The sequence below is a fragment of the Lampetra planeri genome, chromosome 2, assembly GCF_965212315.1.
Source record: "Lampetra planeri chromosome 2, kcLamPlan1.2.h2, whole genome shotgun sequence".
NCBI lineage: Eukaryota > Metazoa > Chordata > Hyperoartia > Petromyzontiformes > Petromyzontidae > Lampetra > Lampetra planeri.
The window spans coordinates 23,410,847-23,435,814 of record NC_136108.1 but is presented as its reverse complement, the minus strand read 5'-3'; the positions used below and the strand labels follow the sequence as shown (position 1 = coordinate 23,435,814).

General features: G+C 45.4%; 2 protein-coding genes across 2 annotated transcripts; both read left to right on the top strand.

Moving 5' to 3' along the window:
* The first annotated feature begins 144 nt into the window (after positions 1–144).
* On the top strand, positions 145–15,034 carry LOC144730225 (toll-like receptor 2). The gene is made up of 3 exons (XM_078610851.1): positions 145–339; positions 1,131–1,257; positions 11,913–15,034. Exons 2-3 carry the CDS (start codon positions 1,173–1,175, stop codon positions 13,916–13,918), a joined length of 2,091 nt encoding a protein of 696 aa, XP_078466977.1. The 5' UTR covers positions 145–339; positions 1,131–1,172; the 3' UTR covers positions 13,919–15,034.
* Positions 15,035–18,128: 3,094 nt separating this feature from the next.
* On the top strand, positions 18,129–24,033 carry LOC144730221 (toll-like receptor 2). Its single transcript, XM_078610839.1, has one exon. The coding sequence runs from the start codon at positions 20,377–20,379 to the stop codon at positions 22,915–22,917; it is 2,541 nt and encodes an 846-aa protein (XP_078466965.1). The 5' UTR covers positions 18,129–20,376; the 3' UTR covers positions 22,918–24,033.
* Positions 24,034–24,968: the final 935 nt, after the last annotated feature.

Genomic DNA, 24,968 nt, shown 5'->3' with positions numbered 1-24,968 from the left:
ACACCCCTCTCTCCATACACCCCTCTCTCTCCATACACCCCCCTCTCTCTCCATAAACCCCTCTCTCTCCATACACCCCTCTCTCTCTCTCCATAGATCCCCCCATCTCTCTCCATACACCCCTCTTTCTCTCCATAGACCCCCCATCTCTCTCCATACACCCCTCTTTCTCGTTGGTACACTCATCTTTTCCACCCCTCCTCCACCCCACACTCTCTCGCCCTCTCTTTTTCCTCTCTCCGTTGCAGCTGCAGGAGACACAGAGGGAGCAGCCCAGCGGCAGCACAGCGAGCAGCGCGAGCCTCAGCAGCAGCAGCAGCGGGAGCGTCTCCATTGCCCGTATGTGCCGTGTGTGCCTCCGATGATCCATCCTGGGTTTAACCACAAGGCTAGATAGATCACAGTGCCACGGGCTGGAAAAGAGATGGGCTGATGTATATATAACCTCCTGCCTGGGAGGCTTCGATACTTCACGTTGCCTCAGAGTTAACCTAGCCTGGCACCAGCGCCGTTGTGATGTCACTGCCACTTAGTGGGGAATGGCGGCTGTTGTCATTCCAATTGGTATCTGTCTATTATTTGGGTGTTTCGTTGTCTAGGGTATATTTTAATAATGAAAGTAACCCATTTAAATCTGATTGATATCCTCACATGCAACGGAATGGTTGAACCCACTGGCAAACTACACACGTGGTAATCATTACTTGAATTCAAGCAAGTATTTACTAAGAGCCAAAGTACCAGACATTAATATGCAACCGGTGTTCGATAAAACTTATAATTATATTGTTACGAATGTTATTGGCATAATTATCAAAAAGCAAATAAAATAGGCAATGCTCTGTATGTGAAAGCAATGAATACAAAACTATCCGACATCAAAAGCAGTAAATGTGTATGCACAACTGTAACTTGCTGACCCGCCCCTACTAGACATCTGTGAAAAATTGCTTCATAGCCCGTCGGATTCCTCCTATCTAAATTAATGATTCTGATTCTGAAAATTAGTAAGGACTTGATACCACATACTCGAAGTATAGTTGTGATACTTTAGTGATTAATTGGACTTTGAGTAATAGTCTGGTATTCTTAGTTTGCAGTTGATTAACAAGCGCTTCTCTCGGCTGTAGGAGTCTTTGTGCACGGCGCATCTTCCAGTGCAGTGCAGATCGATGTCGACAGCGCGATGGTGCAGTGACACAGCCACACACCAGCAGTGGGGACATGAACGACGGCCCCGCCACGACAATGACGCGGGTAAATAATGACAGCACCTCCGATTAGCATGGTTGGCTACGTATGGTGCGAACGAAGTTGAACAAACATACATACGACAGCACAGCAGCTGTGCTCTCAATGCTCAACTCTGACGAAGTACAGACACGATCTCCTCGTGGGTGTAGACAGCACATCTCTCTCTCCCTGTCAGGCAACAGCTGGACATATATCTTCACCGTGATAATCGTCCGCGAACTTGTAGTTATAAAGTCACTCGAGAGCTCGTGTTGGTTACTGCTTGCCACTTGATGTCGGTGTTCTTTGTGGATCTTCTCCTTGAGTTGTACTTATCTCCACTTAGTCACCAACGACTCTTTACATGTGTAGTACTCACTTCAGAGACACTAATAGTAGCAGGCACACACGTTTATTCTATACTTACACAGTACAGGGGATAACTACATACGGATCAGGACAGCCGGCATACTGCCTGACCCACAACGCCGAAGACGTGAAGACGGGGATGAAGACTTGCGTAGACGACGGGTTCCATTCCAAACAACTGCCCCGACCCAGCGTCGGGACCTCCCTTTAATCCTCCCCAGCATGGCCTGGCTCCGCCCTCGGCCACGCCCCCTTCTGGAACCTACCAGAAGGTTCTGGGCTTCGCCCCACCTGTCCCCTCTTACCTTTACTTCACCCACCAACGTGGGGGTTGGCCATTTGCGCACGTACACTAACGATGTGATCCAAGTAGCGAACCGACTTTGCAAGAGATAACATTTCTGCAGATTGAACTTAAGATTGGTCGCTCGCATTTGACAAACACCGATCACAACTGCTGCAAGTGATCCTGGAACGTACATCAAAAGACGATCACGTTGTCTACATAAATAAGGCACAAATCCCATTGGAGGCCCGTCAGCACCAGTTCCATAAGTCGCTGGAACATGGCTGGAGCCGAGTGTCCCATCGGAAGGCAGATAAATTGAGGTGTTCGGAACGCGTTTTTTGGTTTGGAACTCTCATCCAACGGCAACTGCCAAAACCCCGACAACAAGTCCAGGGTGCATACTTTTTGGTTCTTTCGGTAAAGTCACGTAGGTTTAAAATGAAATAAATTACGCACGCCAGACAGGGCATTTAATGAATCGACCATCCGTGGGAGCGGGTATGCATCTGCCATGAAGACTTCATTTAGTTTGTGAAAATCAACGCAAAATCGCAAACTCCCGTCCTTCTTAACAAGGACAATGGGAGTTCCCCACGGACTGGTGGAAGGGGAAATAATATCGGCAGCCAACATCTCATCGACCGCCTGGTGAACATGGTCCTTTTCCTTTGGACTAAGTCAAAACGAATTTTGGCATATGGGAGCAGCGCTACCCATATCAATATTGTGTAGCATCAGAGATGTGCAGCTGATATCATATTTTCCCTGACTAAAACGTTCAAGAATTCCCGGAGTAGTGCACGCAACTCGCCCTGTTGTTTACTGGAGAAATCTGGACTTTCCGAGCATAACGCATCCATCCACGACTCATCCGACACCTCTCCCCGCTCTACTGCGGCCATGACCTGAGTGGTCACATCGCTGGTCTCCCCACAACACGCGGCTGTCATGTGGGCAAAAACAGTACCCGCCTGTATAACTGCGGTACTCAGCCCAGCGTTCAACACTTGGCCATTTATAACCGAGTTGGGGAAGACAAAAACGCCAATTGATGGCCAGATGTCAACTCAACATATCCCTGATCCACTAAATTCTTAAAGGGCATCCTCCCTAGGAAATCGGTCCCCAACAAACAGGGCACAGCCAATGATTTTGAAACCAATACTGGACCTCTACTTTTGCTAATATTTGGTGGCAAAGTCCTGTAAATAAACTCAGAAAAAATGGTAGCGGATGCTCCCGTATCAATGAGCACCCACACATCAATACCCTGTACAGTCCCAATAACCGCAGATGATCCCGCCGCCGCAGCTACGATACCATGCGCCAACGCGGTCCACTGCCCTGGACACCGTGGCCATCCGCCCCCCGCCAAATTCCGATTTTCACGCACCGCGACACAAGGAGTGGCGACATGCGAACCCGACACAGTCTGAGATAAAGGTGCATGAAGTGACTGCGTAGGCCGTGTGTGTGATGCATCGCGACTCGCCTTTTGGCCCGGAGGAGCGGAGGTCGGCAGGGTGGAAGACGGCGCCAGCAGGAAGAACTGTCCAGGGTTGGCTCTGCATCCTTTAGAGATGTGGTCCCGCAGACCACACTTTAAAAAGGTGACGGGGGCCCTCTACGGTGGAGGGAAGGTTCCACTGTGCTGTTCCCGCTCCTGTCTCCATTAAGTGTCGACTCTCCCGCACAAACCGCCGGCGAGCAAAGCACAAACTTGAGGGGGTTTCTGTACAAGCAGCCACCCCAGCTCGTAGGTTACAATGGGCCTGGATGCATCGAGCTACCTTAATTGATGACAAGTCATCCTCCTCCGTGGCGGGCAGAAAAACATCCATCTCCTGAGCCAACTTAAGCAGTCTCTCTTCGGATATGCGGCTTGGGCTAGCAACATTAGCGCGCTGCGGAAGGCGAGGGGCATCTCAGCTTCCCCCCGTCTCCGCATCACAAACTTTTGGCGCGCATTGGACGGCGGATCAAAAATTGCCGCCATATGAGCGAACACCTGTGACAGTGTCACCCTGTCCGCTGGGGGAACAGCATAAAATTGCACCAAGGCATCGTCGTCCAGGATAGTGGGGAGAGCTTGCAGCGCTTCAGCATCCGTCCATCCCGCCAGCGCACACGTAACAGCGAAATGGCAATGGAAGGCTGCCTAGTCGCCCCCCGCAGCAACAAACTCCCGCACAAACGGCAGCCGCTTCTTGAAGAAAGGCATCGCCGGGCACGAAGTTGGCGGCAGGTCGAATTTGGGGGGAAGAGATTCCTGCCCAGTCGACAAAACGGCAGCCACCCGCGCAGGCTGGAGCTCCGCTGTTTCCCGCGCTTGGTCGACGGCGGCGGCAGGGCTGTCCACCCGCTGCCCCTGAGTCGCCGTGTCTTCCTCCGGCTCCTCGACCTCCAGCTGCACAACTAGCACTGCCACCGTGGACAGCAGGTCCGCGAGGCACATTGTGAACACGCCGTCCTCCTCTGGACGGTAGCAGCACGGAGTCATTGTTTCCCACCCGCTGCTCCGCCGAGATCGCCTCCTCGGGACCATTCTCCGGGGTTCCGGATTCCGGGGCTGTCTGGGGGATCACCTCCCCGCCGTTTTCTTCATCCGAGGACACCACGGTAAGCATATTCCTCCTCGTTAACATTGACATTTTCCTTAAACATTTAAATAAACATACTTCCTTCCCTCTACATAAAAAAAAAGTTTTCTTATCGTTAACACTTCTGACACCAAATGTCGTAGTCACTTCAGAGACACTAATAGAAGGAGGCACACACGTTTATTATATTCTTCTACAGTCCAGGGTATAACTACACATGGGTCAGGACAGACGCACACTGCCTGACCCACAATGCCGAGGAGGTAAAGACGGGGACGAAGACTTGCATAGACGATGGGTTCCATTCCAAACGACAGCCCTGACCCAGCGTCAGGACCTCCCTTTTATCCTCCCTAGGGTAGCCTGGCTCTGCCCTCGGCCACGCCCCCTTCTGGAACCTACCAGAAGGTTCTGGGCTGCACCCCACATGTCCCCTCTGTCACCTTTACCCTACATCCCTTACCCCCGCCTATCACGTGCCCTGCTGGCAGACCGGCTGCTGTGTCCTCAGATCCCCCCTCTTTGCCAGCAACCGGGCTATGCGCTCCAGTGGCACATTTTACCTGCCCTGTTGGTAGACCGGGCTACTACACCCACAATCTCACTCTATACCAGTTTCCAGCGCTACGGGCCCTAGTGACCCATTCTATGTCACTACACATGTTCACTCGTCAACAACGGCAAATCTACAGATCTGCGTTATATATTGTTTCAGCTGCTCAACTCCTGAAAACCCCTCTATAGCTTACTGCTTTGAACTTACTACAGCTGTATTACAGCTTTTTCTGCTTCTCCACTGCTTTCCACTACACGTCCAGTGGTGGCTCTGTCTTGACCGCATACGGTCGGATCTCGTGATGGAGCGACCTTCCAAGGGCACGAGCTGTTGCACTCGGCAAATGTGGACCACGGAGAGCCGCAGCCACTGCTGATCTGCCCACAGTTCAGTTGTAGTATGCGTGGATATACTAACATCATGAACTGAGCAATGTATACCGAATATTTATTTAATGTATTATGGGATTATGCATATAAGAAAGAGCTGCCTCGTTTTTCCAACAAATGAAACTTTCACAGTTATGTTGAAGCCTTCCTTTTCGGAGGTAGATTGTATTTCGTTTATATTAACAAAGCTGCAAGCAATTCATTGTATGGTCGGAAAAGGGGGAATACTCTCCCTCCCAGTTCCCAAGTTAGCTGTCAATACTATAATTGTGTTCTGACTCCAAGGTCAGTTTGACATGGGTCTGTAACCTCAGGTCTGCTGAACTAATGTACTCAATGGTATACCCACATTCTTGCTCTAAGGGGAGCAGTGGCACAGTGGTTAGCACATTCCGCTATTAATCCCTATCACGGCCAACATCGGGGACGAATATGTAAACTATTCCTGGGCCTCTCCTAGGTCGACTCAGTCTTAAATGAGTACCAGTGGTGGTGTGTAAACATGGGCACTGAGAGTCAAATGTGGCCCGGCATGGTCCTGGCCACTAACCACCTCGTGCTGGTTGAAATTGGTGCCGCCAAAGGCTATATGGGGGATCTTTGGCTTTATTACAGACAGAGAGGAGTTGGATCGTGATCTCTTGTGGTGTTGCTCTGCCTGTGCGGCAGCTCCTTGGCTGCCATCTTCTCCATGCGCCTCTGTTCTCTGCCCTTCTTCTCTTTTCGCTCTTCCATCCTCTCCACAACATTCGTGTCCATCATCCCATCCCCATGTGCAACTAGTCCAATCCATTTATTTATCCTTCCGATTGTACTACACCACCAGGACTACAGTACTACATTATTAGTACGACAACACCAGTACTACAGTACAGTGACGTGCGGTGAGGTCAATGGCTGGAGAGGCACTGGCTCGTGTTAGAGCCAGATTCACAAACTGAGGGGGCGTGGCCTCACGGAAGGGGCGTGGCCTCTCAGTGAGGCAGATGTGATAGCTGCCTCCCCTGGTGCTTTTTCATTGCAGTTTTCATGACGAGCCAGCGAGACTAAATATCTTTATACACATACGTGAAATAAGTTACCTGGCGTATGGATGGCAAGGACATTAAATGAAAGGGTCTACAAATATTACATTGGTGACATACTGTGATAGTAACAGGCACGCGCTTATTGCCCGTGCTCCATCCAGTTACTGAGGAGTTGCACAATCAAAGGGGAGGCTGAGCTCGTTGTTGCCTCACCTCTCGTCTCTTCCTATATTTGCAGCGGAGCTCCGCAAATTTTGCGATTTTGACTATAAAAATGATTGGAATCGTACAGAAATGACATTTATAAAACAGATCAGTGGAAAAATCTAAATATATATTTTTTTACTTTTCATAACAGCTAATTTCATTGGAGTATGACAGGTGAGGCTCTGCCTCCCCTGCCTCCCCTGACCGCACATCCCTGCTACAATAATAGTACTACAGTACTAGTACTACAGTGCTAGTACTACAGTATCAGTACTACAGTATCAGCTCCCAACATCACCGAATAATGCTGCCAATACTCACGCCACTCAGAAAAATAGTCCGTCACACTTTAGACTCGAATTATAGGGAGAAATCTGTCACGTGCTAGACTCACGTTACAGCGAGTAGTCCGTCACGCGTTAGACGTGCGTTATAGCGAGTAGTCCGTCACGTGCTAGACTCACATTATTGCGAGTAGTCCTTTATACACTAGACTCGCGTTATAGTAGGCATGGTGCGCGTTACGCGAAACACGTTTTATAAAAGAAAAACCGTGTTCAAGCGAAAACGTGTCGTGTGAACGCCGCACGTTAAAAGGGATTTACTGTGTTTGAAAAGTGGGTGACACAAGTTGGAATGTGATCAGTTCTAAGCGCTTTGAGATTAGTTAGACGCCAGGTTTCCTAGCGGAGTCTATCTTGAACATAAGAAGCATCATCATCACAATCCATGGGTAGATAGTCCGTAGGTGTCCATTGCACACTTTGTCACTTGTTTCCACATTTCTCTGTCTTGTGGCAACTTGCTCGAGTAGTGCCATGTCTTTCTGGCACCAATATCCTATGTCGTTGTCAAGCCATTCTCTATTAGGTCTTCCTCTGTTTCTGGTTCCTTCCATTTTTCCGAATGCATTTTTTCCTGTTGTTGTCCATCCTACATATGTGTCCAATTAGTGCCAGTTTCCTTCTCATCACTGCCTGCATCAGTATTTTTCTATGTGCGACCTTTTTCCTTACTTTTACGTTGGTCCCTCTTTGGGTCAAGCTTAGATACAATTTCCTTCTACAGCAATACATTTAGAATGCCCATATCATATCTCTATCAATATATTTCAATGTCCAAGTCTCGAAGACATACAACGCTGTACTAGACACCCATATCCTTACGATGTTCTGTTTGGTCTTGCAGCTGATTTTCTTTCTTCTCCAGATGTTATTGAATCCTGCCATTACTCATTTTCTATGAGATACTCGCTCTTATGTCTTTCGTGTAGTCGTTGTCTCATGTCAGTAGACTTCCTAATTATGCAAATTCCTTTATATTCACAATCTTGCTGCTTTCTAGTATTACTTTTTCTCAATGTCCTCCGTTACGAACACCATAGTCTATTTCTTTTCCACGTAAATTCTGAGTTCTGGATCCTTTCCTGACTTATTTAGCATAGAACACTTTCCTGCAGTACTATACTGCTTTCTTACACCATGTCTATGTCATCCACGAATCTCAGGTTATTTATTATTTCTCCTTGCATAGATATTCCTGTGCCATTGTCCTAAATGGCATCTATCACTCTTTCCCAGTATATGATGACGTTATATGCTGATCGTCGATCTCCTTGTCTCATACCTATTGTTGTTTAGAACCATCCTCCTTTTTCCTATCCAAACTTTACTGCCGACTTTGAACTTTCACCTATATCCTGGAGAATATGTTAGTCTTTTCCCTATTCCATATGATCTGAATGTTGCCCACGTTATATATTGCTTAGTCAAATTACATGTTACCTGGAAATATATGAAATAGTTGGATACCAGCCTATTCTTTCTCTTTGCTTTCTCTGCAATAAGCCTTAATAATAAGATGTTCTGTACTTATTCTTTTCTTTACTAAACGCTGAGTGTTCATCCACCAAATAATCCTCAGTCTGTGCTTGTAATAGATGTAATAGTACTAGCTTTAGTACTTTCCCTATGTAGCTCATGAGTGCGATGGTTCTGTATTTTTACAATCGGTGGGCTCTCCTTTCTTGGGTATCGTCACAATTATGCATTTTGTCCAATCCTCCAGTATTTTCTCTTCTCTGCATACTTGTTGGCATAACTCTTTCATTTATTTTATAAGTTCCATCCCTCCAGCTTTTCTAATGTCTCCACTTATGCCATCCACTCCAGGACTTTTGTTTTTTTTCAGATGTTTTATTGCCTTTTCTACTTCTAGATTTGAAGCTTTCGTGACTGCAAGGAATCATCTTCTTAGGTTTTTTCGGTAAAGTCACGTAGGTCAAAATTAATGAAAATAAAATAAAATAAAAAACAAAAATCACGACGTTTCGGAGGCAACACAAGTCTCCGTCATCAGGTGGGACCGTCACAGCCAGATTAGCTGCATCACTTGATGCAGCATCACTTGATGCAGCTAATCTGGCTGTGACGGTCCCACCTGATGACGGAGACTTGTGTTGCCTCCAAAACGTCGTGATTTTTGTTTTTTATTTTATTTTCATGAATTTTGACCTACGTGACTTTACCGAAAAAACCTAAGAAGATGATGCCTTTTCTACTTTTACATACATGATTTATCATTTACATCATCCCTTGGTGGTGGGAATATACTTTCTAGTTCATCCAGCAGCTGTTTAGTCTCTTGAGCCATATCCCTATACACATTGCTGTAATGCTGCTTGCCTTAGTTGCCACTTCCTATTTGTGCTCTTGACTAGTTTGTACACCCCCCTGGTCTTGTATTCTCCAACATAGTAGAAAATGTCACGACATTGCTTTTCCAGCCATTCTTGCATATCCTTTCTTGTCCTTACCTCATGGCATATAGTTTTGTACTTAGTTGCCATCTCATCCAATTGCTTTACCTTTTACCATATTTTTCTCTTTTCCTGTGCTAGTTCCAAAGTTTTCTAAGTTATCCCTTTTCTTTTCGATTCTACTACTAAGTGTACTGTTGCTTCTGCTGCCTACTCCACTATCTTATTCAGTGTTAACGTCTTGCTGCCTATATTAAGGTTTTCTATATTTCCCCCCCCCCCCCTGATTCTACTCGATATTTCCTCTTCATATTTACTCATCTCATTATCAATTGGCTCTATGTTCCTCTTCCTCTCATATTGCGTTCTGGAAACACTTTTAGTTTGCATAGTGCCAAGCTATGGTCCAATGACATTTTGGCTCCTTGGAATCTTCTTTATAGTCAAACTGATATTTCCCAGCATCTGTCGATAATTACCAGATCTATCATATTTTTATATTTTCCCTCCATGTATATTTTCTGCAGTATTTTTATTTGAACTTAGTATTACATTTGGGCATGTCATGAAGCAAATTCTAGCAGTTTATCGCCTCCTTCGTTTCTTTATCCATATCCATACCTTAACATGATGCGTTCCTATCCGTCATTATCCTTCCCAATTTATGCGTTCCAGTCTTCCACAATTACCTTAATATATTTCCTAGGCAGTTCCTTTAACCTGCTTTCCAGAGTTTCATAGAACTTTTAAATACCATCTTCTGTGCTATCTGATGTTGGTACACATATTTGGATGACCGATATATTTAGGGGTTGTCCATTAATATCAGTACAATTACTCTTGGACAAACCGGTCTGTATCCCAATAATAATGCTTTGGCTTTTGCACTCAACAAGAACCCTACTCCTCTGGTATGTACTTTTTTTACTCTGACCAGGTCACTTCACCTCCATGTATCTCCCTCGTTCCTGTCCATCTTATTTCTGCCAGTCCTAGGCTGCTCTACCTTTACATTTCCTTTCATAGCAGCTCTCACTCTCCTGTTGCCCATAGTGTTCTCACATTCCGTGTCCCTACTGTGATCTCCTTTTTCGCCATTCTCTGCCTCTGTTGTTTCACAATTTGGCTGCATTGTTTCCTGATAGTGTCTGCTGCTGTTTTCCGGGAGCTACATTTTCGACCCAATCCCGGTTACTCAATTGGGAACGCGTACCTTATTGACCCAGGCGACGTCCAAGCTGGTGGTCAACATGTACATTGGATTTCTTTCGTCTTTTTTCTTCACGACCAAAGTACCATCACCCTTTCGTCTGACCCTCCTCCTTTTTCTTCAGACTTGGGACTGGGTCAGATATCAACTGAACGAACATAAGAAAAAGTATTTGTAATTGTCTTCCTGGCGCAGTGGCAACCAACGGAGAGATTCCTAGATGGGTTCCACTGATGCTCGACTGGGAAAATGCATCACGACCCTAGCCCAGATGTTCTGGACCACGTGATGTTAGTCTAGGTTCTTGCCAGAGCGCCGCACTGCATTTGAGCATTTGCATGGTCTCTGGCGTGATGAGAAACAGTGTGTGTTGGTAGCTGTGAGCCACTTACAGTACTACTGAGCCACCTGGCCGGATGCATAGCCTATTCGTGGAAAACTATTATCGTTGTGCAACTACATAATGGGACATCCTTTGCCAGTACCAACATATGAGAATAGGTTTTCCCCTTTTTTCTGGCAACAAAACAGGTGTTAAGATGTTAAAACACCAAACTGAAACCTTTTACAAGGAATCAGAAAAAATGGGAAAACCTATTCTCATATTATTGTTGTATGAAATACATTTCTCTTCCTGCATGACAAAGTTGGTATATCGATATTTGCTTATACTGCCAGCCCTGGTGCTAAGAGCATTATGTGTCACCTAGGTTCCATATTCTGGACATCATTCTTTCCATGTGCAGCCACATGCGTGATCTGGAGACAAAGAAAATCGTCACCATGCATAACTTCCCGGTTGTAACTCTGTGTCGTCAGTGTTGGCCAGGAGGGTGGGGGAGCGCAATGGAAATGAGCGTGGCTCTGCTGGTGACATTCGTCCTGATGGCAGGACCTGCGTGGAGCCATGGGGATTCCATCTTCAGCAGCTGCCAGATAAGAGGAGACAAAGCCAACTGCTCACGCCTGGGCCTGCAATCTGTGCCTGAAGACCTCCCAGTCACCATAGCCTCTTTGGACATGTCCTACAACCAGATCTCTAGCATTCAGAGAGAGCACCTGTCAGCACTTTCACAGCTAAAATCTCTCAATGTGTCCTTCAACCAAATATTAAGCATTGACCCCTTGGCTTTCTCAAATAACTCTGCTTTAGAAAACATTGACTTGAGTAATAACAGATTACCAGGGGCATGGGATGACTCATTTGCTCTTCTCAAGTCTGTAAGGTCTCTGGACGTCAGTAACAACTCTTACATTTATTTATATATTCCAGGTTCCTTCACAATTCTCAAGACTCTGCATCATCTGAAGGTTGGGGGCCTGAATGTCACTGAAATTCACCAAAGTATCAGCGAGACAATGGAACTGGAACATCTCTCCATTGTGACTGGAGACCTGACCATCTACACTCCAGGATCCCTCTCAGCATTCTGCAGTCTACAGAGTGTGACTCTGGCCTTAACCATGCACACAAACATTTCACTGCTCACTGGTATGATCTGTGATGTCTCCGGTAACAGTGTGGAGTTGCAATTGGAGTTCCTTGATTTTACTAATTACTCTGGCGACATAAACCCTTTTGAATGTGTTTCTAAGCAACACAGCATTCTAGAAATATTCAATGTATCACATTTGCAAGTAACAATCCCGACCATTGTCTTTCTTTTCACAAGCATCATTAGTTCTAGTAAACTGGTTGCAGTGAACATGCGGCACATATATTTTGATGGCCTTAGTGATTTTCCGAGGGAAATGTTGCCAAGTCCAAACATATCTGTACGTCACCTCCTCATAGAGGGAATCTACAACCCAAACTTTCATGGTATTTTCTACGTAAAAAATGTAAATGTACTTTCCTCAAAACTAGAATCTTTGGTCATGACTGATGCTAGCCTTATCAGCCTTGGATGTAGCATTGTAAATAACTTTGGTAATCTATACTTACTTGACATATCAAATAACAAACTAAATGAAAATTCTGTATGTGGAAAAATACACTCTGCAAACCTTGAAAAACTCAACAAGCTAATTCTGCACAAAAATATTTTCACTTCCCTTGATACAGTTGGTGCCATGTTAAAAAACTTACTGTCTTTGACATCGTTGGACGTGTCTAAAAATAGGCTACGCAAGAATGGAGAGTCAGGATGTGAGTGGCCTTTGAGTTTGAAATTCCTTAATGTGTCTCGTAATTTCCTAAAAGAAAATGCATTTAACTGTCTACCCACATCACTGCACTCGCTGGATGTGAGCAACAATAAAATTCAGAATGTTGACTTTAAATTGATAAAGTTTGAAAAGCTCAAAGAGCTGTACTTGAGTAATAACAAGCTGAGCACCTTCCCAGTTGAGCTGCCCAAGGCTCTGCCCTGGCTGAAGGTGCTGACGATCGCTGGGAACACATTGTGGACAGTGGATCCCTCTGTCCTGCACGGTCTGGGTAATCTCACCTTGCTAGACATGAGGGGAAACCCATTCTATTGCACGTGCGACATCCGCCACTTTATCACCTTCTGTGAAAATTCCTCACCATTGCGCATTGAAGGATGGCCATCTGACTACCAATGCTCAAATCCAGAGGATGCAATTGGTAAACAGCTGTCCTCGCTCTCCTTCCCCACACTCTACTGTGACACAACACTGAAGATCGTGATAGCCTGTGTTACAACATTCGTGTGCACCGCTCTCCTGGTCTGGCTCTGCTGGTACCTAGATGCGCTGTGGTATCTGCGCATGACGTGGGCTTGGCTCCAAGCCAAGCGACGGAATTTCCTCTCAGATCCGGATGAAAATGCAGTCTACGATGCGTTTGTGTCGTACAGCCAGCACGACGCAACCTGGGTAATGGAGAAGCTCCTGCCTGAGCTAGAGTCGCACTCAGTACCACCGTTCCGACTCTGCGTGCACGAGCGGGACTTTGTCCCCGGCCGCGTCATCATGGACAACATCATTGACTGCATCGAGCAGAGCCGCAAGACTCTCTTTGTCATCTCGCGGAGCTTCGTGGAGAGCGAGTGGTGCCACTACGAGCTGTACTTTGCACAGCAGCGCCTCATGGAGAGCAGAGACGGTGCTCTGGTGCTCGTGCTGTTGGAGCCCATCCCGCGCGACTCGGTGCCCAGCCGCTTCTGCCGGCTGCGTCGCCTAATGGCGCGCAAGACCTACCTGGAGTGGCCTGTGGAGCAAAGCAAGCAGGCCCTCTTCTGGGCCAACCTACGAGCCACGCTCAGCTCTCAGAGAGAGCAGGAACCCAAACACCTTGAAATTGTTGTACAGTGAGTCCCCGCTTAATACGGCGGTTGCGTTCGTCAAAACTGCTGCGAAGATTCGCGTTAATTTGGAGTGATTTTCCCACAAGGAATAACGGTGAATGTCGGGGGTTCCGTTCCAGCCCACCGTGTTATTTTTGTTTTCATTTGACAGTACAGTACACTGTTTTCCATGTTTTTTTAAGGGTTGTGTTTACATAGTATTTCTATAAATACGCTATGTCTGACAATCATTGATTTAATATAACGTGAGAGATATGAAAAATATGAGAGATGACGCTGCACACAAAGATGCTGCCAAAACACAGTAACAGGACTACAGTACCACTCCTACAGTACTACAGCACCAGTGCTACCGTGCTAATACTATAGTACCAGTACTGCATTCTACAATGCATAATAAAGGTTTTTGGGTTAGATCGCGTCATTTATAAATGTATACCACACAACCTGGGTAATGGAGAAGATCCTGCCTGAGCCGGAGTCGCATTTAGTACCACCGCTACGACTTTGGGTGCACGAGCGGGACTTTGTCCCCAGACGCACCACAGTACTAGTGCTACAGTACTTCAGTGGTCGTACTACGGTACCAGCATTACAGTACTACAGTGCCAGTACTACTGTGCCACAGTAGTACAGTACCAGCACTTTGGTGCCAGTACTACACTGCTCGTGCTACAGCACCATTACTACAGTACTACAGTGCTAGTACTAGTGTCGAGGAGTAGTCGATGACATCACGTCACGCTCACCCACTGATGAGGCGGACTTTCCGGTACGATGACGTCACAGTCGGTGACGTCTTGCACAAGGAGTGGAGCGATGACATCATGTCTCCCTGGGGTACTTGAGCCGGAGCCCGTGACGTGGCGGGGTCGTCGCAGGAGCCCGGGAACGTGAACGGTGGAAGTCGGGACCCAGGGTAGGGGAAATCTAGCACGAGGCTAGGAGTTACTGCTTTACCAGGTTGGCCGATGTTGGTTTAGCCCTCGGCCGGCGCAGTGGGAAGAGCCTGGTCAGTCTGAGTGCTAGGAGCCCCAGTACCCTATCCCTGGGGATATTTATATTAGCCCTGCCGGTAACTCGCATAAGCCCCTAATAAACCCTTGGCGCAAGCCCCTAAGAAGATCTGCCTCCGAGTCGTCTTTGCACCTCAACACTAGGGTACCAGTACTACTATGCCGGTACCACAGTGCTAGTGCCACAGTAGTATAGTACCATGCACTGCGGTACCAGTACTACAGTACCAGTACTCCAGTGTTACAGTGCCGCAATGCCAATACTCCAGTACTACAGTGCCGGTACTACAGTACCAGCTCCCAACATCCCCGAACAACACTGCCATCACCCACGCCACTTTTAAAAGTTGTCCACCACGCGATAGACTCACGTTATAGAGAATCGTCCATCACGTGCTATACTCGTGTTATAGTGAGTAGTCCAACACGCGCTAGACTCGTGTTATAGCGGGCACGGTGCACATAAAGCTAAAAACTTATTCAAAGGAAAAACCACATTAAAACGAAAACGTATAGTGTGAACCCCACGCGTTAAATGGGGATTTACTGTAGTCTTATCATTTGCTTGATACTTGACTCAAAGAGCAAGATGTCATCTTGGCATAAATCACTGCCAGATACTGCCATCGTTGCACAGTGAAAGTGCATGCTGCAAGTTCTGCCTTAGGAGTATGTTGTATATGCCGGGTCTTGACATTTTTTAAAAATAACAATTATATGGAAATTGCATAAATAACCGAAATTATGCAAGTTATGTAATTATGCGCATACATTATGCAATTATGTAGGTGTTTCAATATTCAGTTATGCAAATGCATGCACTTATGCTAATGTATGTCGTTATAATTAGGCTTAGCTTCGTTGTCTAGGGTTGTATTATCAATCGGGATAATACAATGATTCTCGCTTTAACATTTACTGATTATGTCTTAGTGTGTTTATGTCAGGTCTCCAAATTCAAATCTCACCGCAGGATACAGTTCTTATAATTAAGATTATTATGCATGAACTTAGGAAGGCACCACTCAGACAGTTCTGTGTTAAGCAACTTTAATTTCTAAACAAAAACATACCATTCTAATATGCGAACTCTTATGCTTGGACAGTACTCCTGGAGATGTTCTCCTCATTGATCCGTACATTTAACCCTCAATGATTACGTTGTTAAACTTGGTAACAGAATAATCGATTAATTCCTCAGAGTAACGCAAGCATATACGGCGATAGTAAAGGTCCTTAAAAATGCATGCTACGATATTCATACGAATGGTAATAAAGAAACATATCCCGAAGGCAAAAGTATACGGCAATGAATTCATCGGTGATATTATGCATTTAACGAAATGGTGTGCGGCAGTGTGCCTGCTTCAGCAGATGCTTATCAATTGGCTAAGGCTTCAATAAACTCGCTGGCAAGATTCTGTGATCAAAAGAAAGATTTTAACACAATATTCTCCCTGTGAGCGTGTAGATTCGTAACGTAGGTTTCAAACGTTTAGTTTAAATCAATAAATTCATTGGTAATATTTATGCAATTAAAAAGAAAAAGAAAGACTAAAATACTTCTAAACGACCGTATCCACGTAACTCAATTGGCAGCAATGTTCTTCGTTATTAGCTAATAGTTGACGTACCCTTAACATTAGTCTTCTTATTATCATTCCGGGTATGTGTTTCATGTGTGTGAGGTGATTTGTCTCCTTGATCCTTATTATTAGTCTGTGTATGTTTTATGTGTGGATTGGTTTCCTTTATCAATTCTTTGCGTCAGGTAGATGCCGGGCAATGCGTGGTAGTGTGTGAGTGTGGGCGTGTTATACGAACAGCTTCCTCGCTCATTCGCTTTGAGGCAGCAGCTGGAGCTGCTGCAGCTGCAGGCTCCTTCCACTGCTGGATAAGCTGCGTCGGTGTGTGTGTGGGTCGAACCCACGGCGCTCTCGGCGGCGCTCTCCTCTTGCTCACGGGCGGCTGGTCAGGCTCTTTCCCCTGCTGGATGAACTGAGTCGGCACAACGCTTGTCGCTTGTCCGCTGGCAGATGACACCCTTGCTCGGTGGTGCTCGGTGGCGCTGCTGCGTGCTCTCTCTACTGCTCTGTGCTCTCTGGCCTCCGTTACGAACACCATAGTCTATTTCTTTTCCACGTAAATTCTGAGTTCTGGATCCTTTCCTGACTTATTTAGCATAGAACACTTTCCTGCAGTACTATACTGCTTTCTTACACCATGTCTATGTCATCCACGAATCTCAGGTTATTTATTATTTCTCCTTGCATAGATATTCCTGTGCCATTGTCCTAAATGGCATCTATCACTCTTTCCCAGTATATGATGACGTTATATGCTGATCGTCGATCTCCTTGTCTCATACCTATTGTTGTTTAGAACCATCCTCCTTTTTCCTATCCAAACTTTACTGCCGACTTTGAACTTTCACCTATATCCTGGAGAATATGTTAGTCTTTTCCCTATTCCATATGATCTGAATGTTGCCCACGTTATATATTGCTTAGTCAAATTACATGTTACCTGGAAATATATGAAATAGTTGGATACCAGCCTATTCTTTCTCTTTGCTTTCTCTGCAATAAGCCTTAATAATAAGATGTTCTGTACTTATTCTTTTCTTTACTAAACGCTGAGTGTTCATCCACCAAATAATCCTCAGTCTGTGCTTGTAATAGATGTAATAGTACTAGCTTTAGTACTTTCCCTATGTAGCTCATGAGTGCGATGGTTCTGTATTTTTACAATCGGTGGGCTCTCCTTTCTTGGGTATCGTCACAATTATGAATTTTGTCCAATCCTCCAGTATTTTCTCTTCTCTGCATACTTGTTGGCATAACTCTTTCATTTATTTTATAAGTTCCATCCCTCCAGCTTTTCTAATGTCTCCACTTATGCCATCCACTCCAGGACTTTTGTTTTTTTTCAGATGTTTTATTGCCTTTTCTACTTCTAGATTTGAAGCTTTCGTGACTGCAAGGAATCATCTTCTTAGGTTTTTTCGGTAAAGTCACGTAGGTCAAAATTAATGAAAATAAAATAAAATAAAAAACAAAAATCACGACGTTTCGGAGGCAACACAAGTCTCCGTCATCAGGTGGGACCGTCACAGCCAGATTAGCTGCATCACTTGATGCAGCATCACTTGATGCAGCTAATCTGGCTGTGACGGTCCCACCTGATGACGGAGACTTGTGTTGCCTCCAAAACGTCGTGATTTTTGTTTTTTATTTTATTTTCATGAATTTTGACCTACGTGACTTTACCGAAAAAACCTAAGAAGATGATGCCTTTTCTACTTTTACATACATGATTTATCATTTACATCATCCCTTGGTGGTGGGAATATACTTTCTAGTTCATCCAGCAGCTGTTTAGTCTCTTGAGCCATATCCCTATACACATTGCTGTAATGCTGCTTGCCTTAGTTGCCACTTCCTATTTGTGCTCTTGACTAGTTTGTACACCCCCCTGGTCTTGTATTCTCCAACATAGTAGAAAATGTCACGACATTGCTTTTCCAGCCATTCTTGCATATCCTTTCTTGTCCTTACCTCATGGCATATAGTTTTGTACTTAGTTGCCATCTCATCCAATTGCTTTACCTTTTACCATATTTTTCTCTTTTCCTGTGCTAGTTCCAAAGTTTTCTAAGTTATCCCTTTTCTTTTCGATTCTACTACTAAGTGTACTGTTGCTTCTGCTGCCTACTCCACTATCTTATTCAGTGTTAACGTCTTGCTGCCTATATTAAGGTTTTCTATATTTCCCCCCCCCCCCCCTGATTCTACTCGATATTTCCTCTTCATATTTACTCATCTCATTATCAATTGGCTCTATGTTCCTCTTCCTCTCATATTGCGTTCTGGAAACACTTTTAGTTTGCATAGTGCCAAGCTATGGTCCAATGACATTTTGGCTCCTTGGAATCTTCTTTATAGTCAAACTGATATTTCCCAGCATCTGTCGATAATTACCAGATCTATCATATTTTTATATTTTCCCTCCATGTATATTTTCTGCAGTATTTTTATTTGAACTTAGTATTACATTTGGGCATGTCATGAAGCAAATTCTAGCAGTTTATCGCCTCCTTCGTTTCTTTATCCATATCCATACCTTAACATGATGCGTTCCTATCCGTCATTATCCTTCCCAATTTATGCGTTCCAGTCTTCCACAATTACCTTAATATATTTCCTAGGCAGTTCCTTTAACCTGCTTTCCAGAGTTTCATAGAACTTTTAAATACCATCTTCTGTGCTATCTGATGTTGGTACACATATTTGGATGACCGATATATTTAGGGGTTGTCCATTAATATCAGTACAATTACTCTTGGACAAACCGGTCTGTATCCCAATAATAATGCTTTGGCTTTTGCACTCAACAAGAACCCTACTCCTCTGGTATGTACTTTTTTTACTCTGACCAGGTCACTTCACCTCCATGTATCTCCCTCGTTCCTGTCCATCTTATTTCTGCCAGTCCTAGGCTGCTCTACCTTTACATTTCCTTTCATAGCAGCTCTCACTCTCCTGTTGCCCATAGTGTTCTCACATTCCGTGTCCCTACTGTGATCTCCTTTTTCGCCATTCTCTGCCTCTGTTGTTTCACAATTTGGCTGCATTGTTTCCTGATAGTGTCTGCTGCTGTTTTCCGGGAGCTACATTTTCGACCCAATCCCGGTTACTCAATTGGGAACGCGTACCTTATTGACCCAGGCGACGTCCAAGCTGGTGGTCAACATGTACATTGGATTTCTTTCGTCTTTTTTCTTCACGACCAAAGTACCATCACCCTTTCGTCTGACCCTCCTCCTTTTTCTTCAGACTTGGGACTGGGTCAGATATCAACTGAACGAACATAAGAAAAAGTATTTGTAATTGTCTTCCTGGCGCAGTGGCAACCAACGGAGAGATTCCTAGATGGGTTCCACTGATGCTCGACTGGGAAAATGCATCACGACCCTAGCCCAGATGTTCTGGACCACGTGATGTTAGTCTAGGTTCTTGCCAGAGCGCCGCACTGCATTTGAGCATTTGCATGGTCTCTGGCGTGATGAGAAACAGTGTGTGTTGGTAGCTGTGAGCCACTTACAGTACTACTGAGCCACCTGGCCGGATGCATAGCCTATTCGTGGAAAACTATTATCGTTGTGCAACTACATAATGGGACATCCTTTGCCAGTACCAACATATGAGAATAGGTTTTCCCCTTTTTTCTGGCAACAAAACAGGTGTTAAGATGTTAAAACACCAAACTGAAACCTTTTACAAGGAATCAGAAAAAATGGGAAAACCTATTCTCATATTATTGTTGTATGAAATACATTTCTCTTCCTGCATGACAAAGTTGGTATATCGATATTTGCTTATACTGCCAGCCCTGGTGCTAAGAGCATTATGTGTCACCTAGGTTCCATATTCTGGACATCATTCTTTCCATGTGCAGCCACATGCGTGATCTGGAGACAAAGAAAATCGTCACCATGCATAACTTCCCGGTTGTAACTCTGTGTCGTCAGTGTTGGCCAGGAGGGTGGGGGAGCGCAATGGAAATGAGCGTGGCTCTGCTGGTGACATTCGTCCTGATGGCAGGACCTGCGTGGAGCCATGGGGATTCCATCTTCAGCAGCTGCCAGATAAGAGGAGACAAAGCCAACTGCTCACGCCTGGGCCTGCAATCTGTGCCTGAAGACCTCCCAGTCACCATAGCCTCTTTGGACATGTCCTACAACCAGATCTCTAGCATTCAGAGAGAGCACCTGTCAGCACTTTCACAGCTAAAATCTCTCAATGTGTCCTTCAACCAAATATTAAGCATTGACCCCTTGGCTTTCTCAAATAACTCTGCTTTAGAAAACATTGACTTGAGTAATAACAGATTACCAGGGGCATGGGATGACTCATTTGCTCTTCTCAAGTCTGTAAGGTCTCTGGACGTCAGTAACAACTCTTACATTTATTTATATATTCCAGGTTCCTTCACAATTCTCAAGACTCTGCATCATCTGAAGGTTGGGGGCCTGAATGTCACTGAAATTCACCAAAGTATCAGCGAGACAATGGAACTGGAACATCTCTCCATTGTGACTGGAGACCTGACCATCTACACTCCAGGATCCCTCTCAGCATTCTGCAGTCTACAGAGTGTGACTCTGGCCTTAACCATGCACACAAACATTTCACTGCTCACTGGTATGATCTGTGATGTCTCCGGTAACAGTGTGGAGTTGCAATTGGAGTTCCTTGATTTTACTAATTACTCTGGCGACATAAACCCTTTTGAATGTGTTTCTAAGCAACACAGCATTCTAGAAATATTCAATGTATCACATTTGCAAGTAACAATCCCGACCATTGTCTTTCTTTTCACAAGCATCATTAGTTCTAGTAAACTGGTTGCAGTGAACATGCGGCACATATATTTTGATGGCCTTAGTGATTTTCCGAGGGAAATGTTGCCAAGTCCAAACATATCTGTACGTCACCTCCTCATAGAGGGAATCTACAACCCAAACTTTCATGGTATTTTCTACGTAAAAAATGTAAATGTACTTTCCTCAAAACTAGAATCTTTGGTCATGACTGATGCTAGCCTTATCAGCCTTGGATGTAGCATTGTAAATAACTTTGGTAATCTATACTTACTTGACATATCAAATAACAAACTAAATGAAAATTCTGTATGTGGAAAAATACACTCTGCAAACCTTGAAAAACTCAACAAGCTAATTCTGCACAAAAATATTTTCACTTCCCTTGATACAGTTGGTGCCATGTTAAAAAACTTACTGTCTTTGACATCGTTGGACGTGTCTAAAAATAGGCTACGCAAGAATGGAGAGTCAGGATGTGAGTGGCCTTTGAGTTTGAAATTCCTTAATGTGTCTCGTAATTTCCTAAAAGAAAATGCATTTAACTGTCTACCCACATCACTGCACTCGCTGGATGTGAGCAACAATAAAATTCAGAATGTTGACTTTAAATTGATAAAGTTTGAAAAGCTCAAAGAGCTGTACTTGAGTAATAACAAGCTGAGCACCTTCCCAGTTGAGCTGCCCAAGGCTCTGCCCTGGCTGAAGGTGCTGACGATCGCTGGGAACACATTGTGGACAGTGGATCCCTCTGTCCTGCACGGTCTGGGTAATCTCACCTTGCTAGACATGAGGGGAAACCCATTCTATTGCACGTGCGACATCCGCCACTTTATCACCTTCTGTGAAAATTCCTCACCATTGCGCATTGAAGGATGGCCATCTGACTACCAATGCTCAAATCCAGAGGATGCAATTGGTAAACAGCTGTCCTCGCTCTCCTTCCCCACACTCTACTGTGACACAACACTGAAGATCGTGATAGCCTGTGTTACAACATTCGTGTGCACCGCTCTCCTGGTCTGGCTCTGCTGGTACCTAGATGCGCTGTGGTATCTGCGCATGACGTGGGCTTGGCTCCAAGCCAAGCGACGGAATTTCCTCTCAGATCCGGATGAAAATGCAGTCTACGATGCGTTTGTGTCGTACAGCCAGCACGACGCAACCTGGGTAATGGAGAAGCTCCTGCCTGAGCTAGAGTCGCACTCAGTACCACCGTTCCGACTCTGCGTGCACGAGCGGGACTTTGTCCCCGGCCGCGTCATCATGGACAACATCATTGACTGCATCGAGCAGAGCCGCAAGACTCTCTTTGTCATCTCGCGGAGCTTCGTGGAGAGCGAGTGGTGCCACTACGAGCTGTACTTTGCACAGCAGCGCCTCATGGAGAGCAGAGACGGTGCTCTGGTGCTCGTGCTGTTGGAGCCCATCCCGCGCGACTCGGTGCCCAGCCGCTTCTGCCGGCTGCGTCGCCTAATGGCGCGCAAGACCTACCTGGAGTGGCCTGTGGAGCAAAGCAAGCAGGCCCTCTTCTGGGCCAACCTACGAGCCACGCTCAGCTCTCAGAGAGAGCAGGAACCCAAACACCTTGAAATTGTTGTACAGTGAGTCCCCGCTTAATACGGCGGTTGCGTTCGTCAAAACTGCTGCGAAGATTCGCGTTAATTTGGAGTGATTTTCCCACAAGGAATAACGGTGAATGTCGGGGGTTCCGTTCCAGCCCACCGTGTTATTTTTGTTTTCATTTGACAGTACAGTACACTGTTTTCCATGTTTTTTTAAGGGTTGTGTTTACATAGTATTTCTATAAATACGCTATGTCTGACAATCATTGATTTAATATAACGTGAGAGATATGAAAAATATGAGAGATGACGCTGCACACAAAGATGCTGCCAAAACACAGTAACAGGACTACAGTACCACTCCTACAGTACTACAGCACCAGTGCTACCGTGCTAATACTATAGTACCAGTACTGCATTCTACAATGCATAATAAAGGTTTTTGGGTTAGATCGCGTCATTTATAAATGTATACCACACAACCTGGGTAATGGAGAAGATCCTGCCTGAGCCGGAGTCGCATTTAGTACCACCGCTACGACTTTGGGTGCACGAGCGGGACTTTGTCCCCAGACGCACCACAGTACTAGTGCTACAGTACTTCAGTGGTCGTACTACGGTACCAGCATTACAGTACTACAGTGCCAGTACTACTGTGCCACAGTAGTACAGTACCAGCACTTTGGTGCCAGTACTACACTGCTCGTGCTACAGCACCATTACTACAGTACTACAGTGCTAGTACTAGTGTCGAGGAGTAGTCGATGACATCACGTCACGCTCACCCACTGATGAGGCGGACTTTCCGGTACGATGACGTCACAGTCGGTGACGTCTTGCACAAGGAGTGGAGCGATGACATCATGTCTCCCTGGGGTACTTGAGCCGGAGCCCGTGACGTGGCGGGGTCGTCGCAGGAGCCCGGGAACGTGAACGGTGGAAGTCGGGACCCAGGGTAGGGGAAATCTAGCACGAGGCTAGGAGTTACTGCTTTACCAGGTTGGCCGATGTTGGTTTAGCCCTCGGCCGGCGCAGTGGGAAGAGCCTGGTCAGTCTGAGTGCTAGGAGCCCCAGTACCCTATCCCTGGGGATATTTATATTAGCCCTGCCGGTAACTCGCATAAGCCCCTAATAAACCCTTGGCGCAAGCCCCTAAGAAGATCTGCCTCCGAGTCGTCTTTGCACCTCAACACTAGGGTACCAGTACTACTATGCCGGTACCACAGTGCTAGTGCCACAGTAGTATAGTACCATGCACTGCGGTACCAGTACTACAGTACCAGTACTCCAGTGTTACAGTGCCGCAATGCCAATACTCCAGTACTACAGTGCCGGTACTACAGTACCAGCTCCCAACATCCCCGAACAACACTGCCATCACCCACGCCACTTTTAAAAGTTGTCCACCACGCGATAGACTCACGTTATAGAGAATCGTCCATCACGTGCTATACTCGTGTTATAGTGAGTAGTCCAACACGCGCTAGACTCGTGTTATAGCGGGCACGGTGCACATAAAGCTAAAAACTTATTCAAAGGAAAAACCACATTAAAACGAAAACGTATAGTGTGAACCCCACGCGTTAAATGGGGATTTACTGTAGTCTTATCATTTGCTTGATACTTGACTCAAAGAGCAAGATGTCATCTTGGCATAAATCACTGCCAGATACTGCCATCGTTGCACAGTGAAAGTGCATGCTGCAAGTTCTGCCTTAGGAGTATGTTGTATATGCCGGGTCTTGACATTTTTTAAAAATAACAATTATATGGAAATTGCATAAATAACCGAAATTATGCAAGTTATGTAATTATGCGCATACATTATGCAATTATGTAGGTGTTTCAATATTCAGTTATGCAAATGCATGCACTTATGCTAATGTATGTCGTTATAATTAGGCTTAGCTTCGTTGTCTAGGGTTGTATTATCAATCGGGATAATACAATGATTCTCGCTTTAACATTTACTGATTATGTCTTAGTGTGTTTATGTCAGGTCTCCAAATTCAAATCTCACCGCAGGATACAGTTCTTATAATTAAGATTATTATGCATGAACTTAGGAAGGCACCACTCAGACAGTTCTGTGTT

What these genes read in the sequence shown, in the direction of transcription:
- LOC144730221 (XM_078610839.1), top strand. Translation starts at nt 20,377, where the DNA reads ATGTGCAGCCACATGCGTGATCTGGAGACAAAGAAAATCGTCACCATG.
- LOC144730225 (XM_078610851.1), top strand. Translation starts at nt 1,173, where the DNA reads ATGTCGACAGCGCGATGGTGCAGTGACACAGCCACACACCAGCAGTGG. An exon ending in CCGCCACGACAATGACGCGG is followed by an intron (nt 1,258 to 11,912) that starts GTAAATAATGAC and finishes TATATATTCCAG; the next exon opens with GTTCCTTCACAATTCTCAAG.